At 38.0% G+C, this 12,634-nt stretch overlaps 1 protein-coding gene across 1 annotated transcript in view; it reads left to right on the top strand.

Moving 5' to 3' along the window:
- The window catches only part of CWC27 (CWC27 spliceosome associated cyclophilin), a 192,489-nt gene extending 182,919 nt beyond the window's left edge, over window positions 1-9,570 (top strand). The window contains exon 14 of the mRNA XM_032404340.1: window positions 8,963-9,570. Within this exon, the coding sequence (XP_032260231.1) occupies window positions 8,963-9,125 (163 nt within the window). The 3' untranslated portion in view covers window positions 9,126-9,570. The remainder of the gene's footprint in view (window positions 1-8,962) is intronic.
- The last annotated feature ends 3,064 nt before the right edge of the window (window positions 9,571-12,634 follow it).

Raw genomic sequence — 12,634 nt, 5'->3', positions numbered from 1 at the left:
TTTTTTCTTTTTACTTCTAAGGATTGTGTTACTTTGCACAAAAAACCCCACAGAAACAGTGAATATATATTTATCATGCTATGAAAGTTATAAAAATAAAATTTCTATAATTCTTTGATTCTGTAAACAGTTTCTACCCTTCGAATGGCTTGTAGTCTAGTATAGACTGGATATATTTTAAAATATACATATAAGCCTCCAAAGTTAGCTAAGATCAAAGAAGTTATGTGTGTGTGGTATGTACACAAAAATATTTGAAAAAGTCTATGCAGTGTAATAGAATATTATGAAATGATAACTTTATACAAGCACAGTTTGTATGTAGCACATATACACAAAATACAAAATTAATTGAAATAATGGACTTGGTGGAGGCATGATGTTTGAATCTCACTCTAATTATGTGAGGTAACTAGGGTGCATATCACAATCTCCTCTTCACAGATGAAGAAACAGGCCTGAAAAGCAATGTGACTTTCCTACAGTAACATTTAGTGACTGAACTATAACTCAAACCCAGGTCTTCCACCTGCAATCCACAAAAGTTTCCATAGAAAGTATCAGAGAAACTCAAAAGTAAGAGCAGATCCTGAAACCCAGGGCAGTCAGAAGATTTTTAGAAGGAAATGGGAATTACACTTGGGGTTTGAAAGGACAGGGGACACCGACCAGTGGGCAGGGGATGGTAGGACATTCCAGAGAAGTGACATGGACAGAGTATGCTGCAGGCCATCTATGATACAGAGCTGGGTGTGGTCCTTTCAAAGAATCAAATGTGGGCAAAACTTGAAAATTGTTTTGTCTTGCTGAAATTTTTCTTTAAAAACAAAAAGGGCTATTTTTGCTTTTCAAATGCAAATCTCCTTTCCAGTCCTCCCCCTCAAAAGAAATCTTCAACCAGATCATTTAAGTTTCTTATCTGTAGTCCTATAGAATAATAAACTTAAACAATAACTAGGAGTTATTTAGTTGGGTTTCTTAGGAATTCTAATTTAACAGAAAATGAGAAGCTGTCAACACAATATACTAAAAACAAATTATGAAGATGACAGTTTCACAAAGAATGGCAAGGCCTTTCAACACAAGTCAAGGGAGGCTGTCTGAGGGCAATATATGCATTTTTCCCCCCACCTCATATCTCAAAGACCAAGAGTACAAAAGACGAATGTCAATCAGTAGGCAATTTAAGTGGCCATTTGAGGAAGAAAAGTGTTGGATTTTCACAGCATAAAGTTAGTAGTGGTGGGAATTCTTTGTTTTAGCTTTTTGAAATATTAGCCTTTTCTCTGGTATTGTGGAGTTTGAGAGTTACTGACCTAGAAAACTCAAGGGTTTATGAACATAATAGCTAAATAATTTGGAATTATATATTAATACTATTAAGGAGAATGGTGAAAAACACCAGAATTCTAGCCAAAGGTTTTAGAAGTGACTGGTTACCCAGAAACATTTTATTTATTCATCAAAAATTTATTGAGGGTGTTTTTCCTGCCAAGCATTGGTGACTGGTGCTGGTACAAAGGCAAGTAAAACAGAGCCAGCTGCAGTCTGGTGAGGGAGCCTAAACTAGAGAGATATGCAGAAGAGGGTCTGACCCCACTGGAAGAAGAGGACAGGCCAGGAGAGGAATCAGGGACTCTTTCCCACAAGGGATGACAGCTCAGCCAGTACAAAGGAGAGGAGAAGTGTATTACGATAGAGAAGCAGTAAGCAGGCAGGAGAGAACAGGTTTTGTTCAGGAAACTGCAAGTAATTCGGAATGTCTGGGATATAAATGTGATCAGAGAAGGTGATACAGGAACTTGGAATCAAAAGCCAAATTATAGAGGCCACATAAGAAGTTTGGGTTTCATTGTGTAGACAATGGAGAGCACCAAAGGATTTAAAACAAAAGAGTTTTCATGGCTAGATTTGTACCTTTGAAAAATATATATATAACAGAAAAGACCCAGATATCATCATCAACTACAAGGCATTCCTTAGTAATTAGATGCCTGATAGGAGACTGCCAAACCACCACCCTTACAGGGGCAGGCCGTGGGCCCTTGACTCTCCCACTCTGGGACCTCCAGCTGAACGGGGTGTCCCGACCTAGCATCCTCATTTCAGGAAGTAGAAGGAGAAACTGAGACTGAGATTCTAAAGAGCAGTGACTAAAGACAATAATGGGAGAAAAATTTATAGTTAATTACCTTTTTTTTTTGCAAGCTTTCATCTAAAAGAGAGGTGCCTTTTCCCAAAGAGCCTCCCACATTGCTCAAGACATTTTTGGAACTTCTCTTTTTGAATTGCTTTAAAGGGTAGCCTGGGAGCCATACAAATAATCATTCTTGTCTCTTTATAGTTGGATTAAAAAAATTTTTTTTATTCCAAAATAAGCACTACCCCATCTGATTTTTTTATCCTACTCACTCAACTTAGCACTGAATTAACTTTCTATTTATTCCTGAAGTTAAATCCATCTTCATTTCATGAAAATTTCTTACCTCTGAAGACATTCAGTAGAGTACCTCATCAACTCCTTACCAGCTACAAGTTTCTTGACCATGAAAAAAAAAGTTTGCCTGTGCAGTGGGGGTGATGACAACATCTTTCCTGCCTCCCCCATACCGTTACTACTATGAAGATAATAGCAGAAAACACGTGAAAGCTTTTTGTAAAGAGCTGTGTCAATGGATGCTCTTCTTGTCGCCTCACGCTTTGCAGGCGATTCCAAAGTGTGCATTTGTTCTAGTGTCTGTGTGTGCATCTCCCTAACAGACTGTTCCCTTTAGGATGGCAGGGCCTGGATCATATTTGGCTTTGTGTCCCCGGTGTCTGACACAGGGTCTCACACATAAAAAGTCCTCAGATGTTTGTTGAGTGAATAATTGAATCTAGTTTCTTGTCTTATCTTCAAACCATATCTAAGAAAAGGATAATACACTTGTGATTATTCAGTTAATGAGCTCAGGTGCCACTTATGCTTCTTCAAATGAGTAGTTTGTCATTAGGAACTAGCTGTTCATCTCTGAAGGGGCCAGAACAAATAGCTGATGAAATAAATCTATGTAAAAATGTAAAGATTCTTAAACTTCAGTGCTGTGGGCTTAACTTTGACTGTATTTTAAAACCACCAGGAAAAAATTTTAATTACCAATTTAATTACCAATGCTGGGGCCCCATCCCAGCACAATTAAATCAATACCTCTGGAGGTAGAAGCCAGGCATAGTTTTTAAAGCTACCCAAATGATTCTTACGTGCAGCCTATGTTTACTGCAGGGCTCTAGGATTAGTCTGTGAGAAACTGCTTAAAAAAAAAATCTGTCAAGGGGCACCTGCCTGGCTCAGTCGGTGGGGCATGTGACTCTTGATCTCGGGGTTGTGAGTTCGAGCCCCACGTTGCACACAGAGTTTACTTAATAAAAAAACCTATCTAGTTTTACATGAGGGATCATAGTCAGTAGGAAAGAACATAAGGCATGCTCGCCCTGCAGTCTATGAGTAACAGCTAGCCGTTAGGTGAGAGGACCACAGTGGAAAAGCAGCAATCAGTATGTGCCGAGCTCTGAGAGGTCATGAAAAGGTGGGCTTGTGCTGAGCATGAGACTTTCTGCAGAGCTATTAGACATTTTAAAAGTTTATCACAGAAATAAAAGACATTCCCTGCCCACAAAAGGAGGTCAAGTGTTAGTTCAGCAGACCAGCTAGTACCAGCCAGCAGGTCTGGCCAGTATAGAGGATCTGGGGGTTTTGCTTTACAACACAAATCACCATTCTCAGCACTGGGAATACAGTTGGGGACAAGACTCAAACCATCTCGAATAACTGACAGTCTGTTCACAATTAAGTAGACAGCCAGTTACAAAAGGGTAAATGATGAAAGAAATGAAATAAGGTTGGTGAGATAAGAAGATGTAGTTGTTAGAGAGTTTTAAGGGTCTGGCTGAGGTAGTTCAGTCTAATACAATAGTCAATAATTCCTGGTCAAAGAAATGTATAAGAAAAATTATTTTAGGGGCACCTGGCTGGCTCAGTCAATAGAGCATGGGACTCTCAACCTCAGGGTTGTGAGTTCAAGCCCCATGTTGGGGGTGGAACCTACTTAATTAAAAAAATTTTTTAAAGATTATTTTAGAATGCTTGGAGGATTAGAAGAAGGAGAAATAATACAGAAATAGAACAGTTAGAACACCTACAAAAATCTAAAGGTGGGGTGGTAAGTTCCTAAATTGGCGAGACTTGGGAAGGAGTGGTTTATAGAATTTCCAAAGAAAAAGATGGCTGTTTACACGATAGAAGCATAAGTAATCTTAATGCATTTTAGTCAGAAACAAGTTATTAATACTGGAATTCTATATTGCACTACTTACTCTATGTTTGAGAATAAGTACCTCTCTTGTGTTCTCCATTAATATTCATTACTGTCATTTCTTAATCTAGTTCATGATTGTGGGGGAACTTTAAAAACTGAATGTCAAATTAGTGAATTTAGTCAAGGTCCAGGTCCTTTTCAAAGAATCAGTTGTTTACTTTTGTTTATAATTTCATACAAGCCCATATGAAAAAAAAAGACCTTATTCTACCAAATAACCTCTATGAAAATGTAAGCCTCCATATTTCTGTAAAACACTAAAGTCAATGTTCTTATTTGAGAATCTGAGCTTATGTAAATTTTTTATTAATCAGAACTAAATTTTTTGTCTTTTCCTTCAAGTGAACAAGTTCTGGGGCACCTGGGTGGCTCAGTCGCTAAGCATCTGCCTTCGGCTCAGGTCATGATCCCGGGGTCCTGGGATGGAGCCCCACTTCGGGCTCTCTGCTCAGCGGGGAGCCTGCTTCTCCCTCTCCCTCTCCCCCTGCTTGTGTTCCCTCTCTCGCTATGTCTCTCTCTATCAAATAAATAAATAAAATCTTTAAAAGTTCTAAAATGTTCATATGTAAATGATCAGTGTGCAATTAATTCCAAAAAATTAACTGCTCTTGTTGGGCCAGTTCCATCACCAGACACAGAGTGAATAGTATTGAGTTATTGGGACATACAAACTTGTAAATGACCAGACCCTTATGTCCTTGAGTTAAGTCTGTAGTGTAAGTCTACATGTATATTCTCATAGGAGGCTGTAAAATGTGGGCATGCTTTCAATTCATGCAGTCTGTGATTTATGGAGGCACATAGGTCAGGAGTTTATTATGCTGAAAATCATAATAACTGTTTTGTTTTGCTTTTTAAAATGAAGTGACCAAAGCATGTTGAAAGATAAATGGGTGAACCATTTTGATTATGCTTTTATTTCTATTAAAGATTAAATATTATTGCTGAGTAACCAGCCATCCTAAGTATTATGATATTAAAGCTGAAGTAGTTTGTAAGCTGATAGCCCCTTCTTTCCTCTGGGTCTAGGTTTGTTATTAATCAAAATGTTGGACTTGTTTAGTGCAGTGGTGTATGAAACAAACAGTTGAAAAAGACAGCTACTTTAATTTACGGCTTTCTGTTTTTTTGCAAATTTGTAGGAAAATCTGTTTCTCTTTGTGGACTTTGTGCTGTTGTTCACATGTCTAGAGTTGATTTCTCATACCAGAGCCAACTAAATCCAATAGTTGCAAGCTACTCTCATGGGATGGAAAGGAGGAAGGTGCCTATAAGGTTTTAATTGACAAGTTCTGGTAAAGTCATTTTTGAAATGTGGGCAGTCCCTAATAGAAATGGATATTACAAAACATCCATCTGTATTTTTGGACAGAGAGAGCAATAATTTTTGAAATAGAAAAATGTGTATATAGAAAGATATTAATAAGTTAACTAAAGACAGTGGTTTTGTTTTTCACTATCAATATAGGGGTATTGAATAAAATTGTTTTAAAGGGCATGTTTCGAGCTACTTCCTGGTTTCGGCTTAGGTATCTGCACAAGAATCATTTGCTAAACACATTGAAATGCAGTGCAGGGTCTGTACTCTCCACGATGTGTAGTAAAGGACCTTCAAAAGGACATCCTGCCACCCTTCTAAACTTGTTCCTCAGAAGTGGAAATACACTTACAATTCCTAAAAAGTATACTTTGTGGGGAATGCAGCACAGATTGTAAGATGTGTCAAAGAAAAAGACCACCTCTCAATACCTGAAACAAAAGGTTTAATTTATTACTTAAGTAAGGAAGAGCTATGCTTTTAGGCCCAGTCTCTGAGCAAAGTGGGTTGCAAATCTTACACGAGTTTTGGGGTCAGGGATTATTTGGGGATTGACATCAGTCTCAGAAGCCCCATTACTCACGAGAGACTGTCAGTGATTGGCTGGCTTTCAGAAATATGTTTGCTAGAGAGCCCACCACTGATTGGCCAACTGTCAAAAGCATAAGGCTGTCACTGATTAGTTGGCTTTCAAAGGTGTATTTACTGAACTGAGTTGTCACTGATCATTTAGGCCTAAGCAAATTATCATTAATTGATTAAATCCAGTTTGTGTTTCAAACTGGTTCTAGTTGTTCTTTGTTACCATGAATGTAGAACAATCAGACTTTTTCTAGGAGTTGGAATTTTTTTTATTCTCAGAAGCTAATACTTAAACACTGTAGGAAATTGAAAGCATAAGAAAATCAGACTTGAGGAATCCATTTAAATAAGCAACGATCTTATGATGCATTTCCTTTTTTTTCATATTTGTAGCTTCTAGTATTTTATTAGTATCTCCAATTGAAAAGTTGTAATCAAAACCTATGAATACCCTATCTTCCTCCTCCCACAAAGAATCTACAGATTTATCCTACTAAATTGTATGATTATCCATGATAAAATTGATGCTATTTATTCTGTTACCATAAGCTTAATTCAGAGCTCTTTTTTCTATTTCTTCCATTAAATATATCTGCTCGTTTTAAAAGAAGATAGAAACAATTTAAAATGGAAACTTAGGAAGCATGGGCCTCAATATCACCATTCTTGAAATTATCTATCAATCAGCATGGTTTTTCCCCTGTAATTGCTATGATAAAGAGGTCACTATACTTTCTGATTTTCTTTTTTTGTTGTTTTGTTTCCTTCTTTTTCTTTTTTATATGGTTGCCATACAATGTTGCATTAGATTTCGGTGTACAGCATAGTGATTCAACTATCTATACCTTATACTACGCTCACCACAAGTGCAGCTCCCACCTGTCACCATGCAACACTATGACAGTACCATTGACTATATTCCTTATGCTGTGCCTTTTATTTCCATGACTTATTCATTCCGCAAGTGGAAGCCTGTACATCCTATGCCTGTTTACCCATCTGGCCCATCCTCCCACCCCTCTCCCCTCTGGCAACCATAAGTACTCTGTATTTATAGGTCTGATTCTGTTTATTGATTTGTTTTGTTTTTTAGATTCTACATCTAAGTGAAATAACATGGTATTTGTCGTTGACTTATTTCAGTAAACATAATACCCTCTAGGTCCACCCATGTTGTAAATGGCAAGATCTCATATGATACCTTTTGTAAAAAAGGGTGTTTACTAAAGCAAGAGAAGTGTAAGAAGTCAGCAGTTCTGACGGGTGATAGGGCGTGTTCATGTATTGAAATTAGTTATGAAACTTGATGCAAATAACAAATTATTAATAATGAAGTATAGAAATGAGCATCTGATTTACCTCATTTAGTAAGTTAAAGTAGATTCCAGGTCATCTCTATAATAATATCACTTGTACTAATTGCATTCCAGTAAGCTTTTCTGGAATGGAAGGGGTGGGAATAGAGTTAAGACTCAACTTGTCAGCCCTCGAGAACAGTAGCTACTGAATCCTTAGTACCACCAATATTGTAACATTTTATTTCCCACCAAAATCTTTTCTTCAAAATCTGAATATATCCATGAGAGTTTATCACATAAGTAAACTTCACTCAGCATTTGTGCTACTGCAGGGAAAAGGGGTGGGGGATTTGTGCTAGTACCTACTGCCCAAATCTCTGCTTATTCAGGGGAAAAGAAATTCATGTAATATTTGGGTTTCATGTGAAAGTTACAACGGGTGTATGCGGAGTGTTAATCCCATAGGCAATTTAGCCCTATCAGCTGTGATAAAAGTGTTGGGTATGCCCACTTTAAAATTGCTTAACTAACAAGTGGGAAAAGCCTTAGTAGTTTTGTTTATATATCATAATTGAACTTTTCTCTTTCCAAATTCATTCAACTGCCCTGAAATCTGGTCTTTGACTTCCCCATTTATTTCTGACACCTCCTAATGGGGGCAGAGCTAATCACTTACATATTTCCCTGCTGCTAAGGATAGCCAGCTTATGACCACTTATGATTCAAGCACATGTTGATACCTTAAGACCAGTAAGCATTTGATAAAGTGGGAAAGCAGGATGGTTAAATTTGTTGTAATCAACAGTAAGAGGAGGAAATTAGTCCATGGAGTTATGCCAAAGCTTAGTTTCCTTTTGCGTGAAAAAAAAAAAAAAAAAACAACACCTTTTTTTTTTTAACCCTGCAACTCCCCATAAAAGGCAGTCATAACACCATTTGAACAAGAATTTTCTTAACGCATTCCTGACTCTTGACCCCTTTAACTACTGAAAACAAAAAGATCAGATAGGGGTGGTTTATTGTCTGGAGTTCTGCCCTGCAACCCTGCCCACTCTCGCTAAGTGAGTGTGCTCTTTATAGAAGCTGGCAAAATGTTCTCTGAGTTTAGTTGAAGGAACACTTCTGGGTAGAATTCCTTTAACCTCCCATCAGGAAAGGACCTTCAAGTGAAGACTGAGGCAAAGAGACTCATTACTAAAAATACAAAACAACAGAACAAACTCCAGACATGTTTTTCAAATTTAAGTGTTTTCTGAGAAGTTGGTTTCCATGTGGTATAAGCACCAATAAACAATAAACGCATGTTGGTGTTCTATACCCTTATGGTTCATTATGCCAAGGACAGTATAGTATAAAATTTCTACTTTCTGTTCTGCCAAAATCACTGAACCATCTCTCTCCCTCTTCAGGATGTCGCATGTACTTCAGTTTGAGGATAAAACCAGAAAAGTGAAAGATGCAAGCATGCAAGATTCAGACACATTTGAAATCTATGATCCTCGGAATCCAGTGAATAAGAGAAGACGAGAAGAAAGCAAAAAGCTGATGAGAGAGAAAAAGGAAAGAAGATAAAATGACAGTAATGTTAACTAGAACTAGCTAGAAATGTGCCTGCAATAAGTGGCCTTATAACAGCCATTGTTCCCAACAGCATCACTTACAAGGGTGTGAAAAGAAGTATTTTCGAACCTGTTGTCCGGTTTTGAAGAACAATTATCTTGTTATGTAAATTGTGGAATGATTTAAGCAAATGTTTTTTGGTTACCGGTACATGCTTTTTTTCCCTTCCATTTGACCTTTTATAGTGCAAAATTTGAAATAAAATAACTTTCCTGCCAGTTTACATGTTAACTATTTGTAGACTGTGCCAGCCTGTGTGTCTTTTTATCCTAAAATATGTGAAGGCTTTGTTTTCAAGATTTTTCTTTATAAGACGTTCTTGCAAAAAAGAATATTTAAGGGAAAGCTCCCTGGCATTCTGTTACCACATTACTGAATTTAGAATATAATAAAAAAATACATACTATAAAGATTGATTTTTGTTGTTGTTGTTTTGGATATAAATATCTAAAAATAGCCAAATCAGTAAGACTCAGTAGCCCCATGCCTTTAATGCTTGAGGAATCCCCAAGGGAATATTCTCACCTGCATCTAAGCCAACGCCTGGGTTTTACAGATATAATCAAGACACTAATACACTAAGTAATATCAGCCAAGCTTACTGCACACACTGGCCTAATACGGAGCTCCTGTCTACTCCTCTGTCCTTCTCAGCAACAGCAGGAGCACATGCAGAGGTCCCATTCTAGCAACAGAACTCATCAAGAATTTAGCCTTTGATGACAACCACGCATACTGGTTATTTACTATATATTATCTATATTTTACTCAGTTTTTCTAGAATCTGAATCCTCAAATTATACCACAGGCTGACTTTCAGTTACCTAATTAAACCTCACCAGCCACATCTTTTCAGATAGTGTCTCATCGCCTCTCTTTTTCCAAATGTAATCCAACAGACTTTCTCTAGAGCACTTGTTCTCAAAATGTAGTCCCAGATATTACACTGCAGTGGCAACAGTATCACTTGGAGACACGTGAGAAATGCAGATTCTTGCCATACTCCCCATCACCACCACCCCACCTCCAGATTATTGAATCTGAAACTTTGAACCCAGAGGATTTGTTACACAGATTGCTGGCTTCACTGCTGATGATTCCATCTTTGGAGCATGGAAATATCTAGTAAAGTTAAAGATATGCATATCCATTTATCCAAAAACTCTTTTTTTTTAAGATTTTATTTATTTGTCAGAGAGAGAGGGAGAGAGACAGAGAGTAAGCACAAACGGGGAGCGGCAGGCAGAGGGAGAAGCAGGCTTCCCGCTGAGCAGGGAGCCTGATGCGGGACTCCATCCCAGGACCCTGGGATCACAACCTGAGCCGAAGGCAGATGCTTAACAGACTGAGCCACCCAGATGTCCCCCCATTTATCCAAAACTTCTAATCCTACGTCTGTCCCCTAAAGAAATTCTCACACATTGCTCAAGGAGACCTGTACTAAATATACATTGAAGCATCAACAAAAGAATGGATAACTAAGGGGCGCCTGGGTGGCTCAGTCGGTTAAGCATCTGCCTTCAGCTCAGGTCATGATCTCAGGGTCCTGGGATCGAGCCCCGCATTGGGCTCCCTGCTCAGCCAGGAGTCTGCTTCTCCCTCCTCCCTCTAACCCTCCTCCCTGCTTGTGCTCTCTCTCTGTCTCAAATAAACAAAATCTTTAAAAAAAAAGAATGGATAACTAAGTTGTTGTATATCCATACTATGGAATACTGTGTAGTGACGATCAATAAACAAGTTATGTGTTAGCTTATCTTAAAAATAATGTGAGAAAAGGGAACCATCTCTATAAAAATTTAAAACATGCAACACAGCATTCTATTTTGTTTAATGATGTACACATGTAGCAAAAGTATAAAAACACGAATGAAAATAGTGGTTACCTTTGAGGAGGTAGAAGTAACATAGGGGGCTTCATTTGTGTTTGTAATGTTTCATTTCTTAAGGGAGATATTAGGTACTCAAGCCTCATTCTCTCTATATTCTAGTATGCCTGAAATATTTCATATTTTTCCTTTATGATCATATCTAGAACCTGAGGTGAGAAGACAGAAGGACTCCCAATAGTAACAAGAACACTTTCTTTTTTGCTTCAGAAGTAGGAGAAAGTCTCAAAGAGGAGGAGAGGGATAGGATAGGGGTGCTCTGGGGAAATATCAACACACTCAAAAGCAGGGTAATTAGTAGACACCAACCCACCAAAATATAAGCTAGTGTTTAGAAGTGTGCCCTATCTTCCCCTCACTACAAAGTTATAATATCAGTTGTTTTACAGATATTCACAAAGCAAAATTATGTTTTCCAAACTCACGAAGTTTGTTGGTTATTAGGAAATACATTAGCACTGGATTTGTTTATATTGAAGAATCCTATAGGTTTCTCTCCTGTTTCTACCTGAATGTGTCCATCTTTAAGAATAGAGGGGACCACAGGCCTCCAGAGAACAAGCCAGAAGAATATTTGTAGGCATAAAAATATAACTGAGTGACAAACCCTCAGGTTGGTTGAATGCTCCTTATCCTGCTTTAACCACAAGGAACAGAAAAACCTGAAATTTTACAGAGATTAGAATCCCATCTGAAAATTTCACCATGATAGTAAAATTCACTTAGAACTTAACTGCATCAGGGCGCCTGGGTGTCTCAGATGGTTAGGCATCTGCCTTGGGCTCAGGTCAGGATCCCAGGGTCCTGGGATGGAGTCCCGCGTCAGGCTCCCTGCTCAGAAGGGGGCCTGCTTCTTCCTTTCCCTCTGCTGCTCCCCCTGCTTGTGCTCTTTTGCTCTCTCTGTCAAATAAATAAATAAAATCTTAAAAAAAAAAAAAAAGAACTTAACTGCATCATAGCAATAACAATTTTTTAAAGCTTAAGAACATAGTTAAATAGGGGCGCCTGGGTGGCTCAGTCGTTAAGCGTCTGCCTTCGGCTCAGGTCGTGATCCCAGGGTCCTGGGATCGAGCCCCGCATGGGGCTTCCTGCTCGGCGGGAAGCCTGCTTCTCCCTCTCCCACTCCCCCTGCTGGTGTTCCCTCTCTCGCTGTGTCTCTCTCTGTCAAATAAATAAATAAAATCTTTAAAAAAATAAAAATAAATAAAGATCATAAAATTTGAAAAAAAATAACATAGTTAAATAATCTATTAAATATGGTATTAAATGTGCTTATAGTAAAGTCTTTGGCATATCACAGGAATGTTTGGGCAAAAAAAAAAAATCTGTTCAAAGACAAAAAAAATAAAAAACATGTAAGAAAATTAAGCTTTATAGTTCTTCTAATTTTCTATTTATTTGGGTTTACTTTTCTTTTATGTGTCTTGCCATAGGGATGTCACCCTGAAACAGTGAAGTCTATCAGCATTCTTGTTGGTTGTCTATCACAATCCTGGACCTTCTGGAGATCAAAGAGAAAAGCAACTCCTGGCAATTTTCATCTCATTTTCTGACTAGCCATTTTTTCACTTTGGT

Source organism: Phoca vitulina, unplaced genomic scaffold, assembly GCF_004348235.1.
Source record: "Phoca vitulina isolate PV1807 unplaced genomic scaffold, GSC_HSeal_1.0 scaffold6, whole genome shotgun sequence".
Classification (NCBI taxonomy): domain Eukaryota; kingdom Metazoa; phylum Chordata; class Mammalia; order Carnivora; family Phocidae; genus Phoca; species Phoca vitulina.
This window is presented reverse-complemented; position numbering and strand designations above follow the sequence as displayed.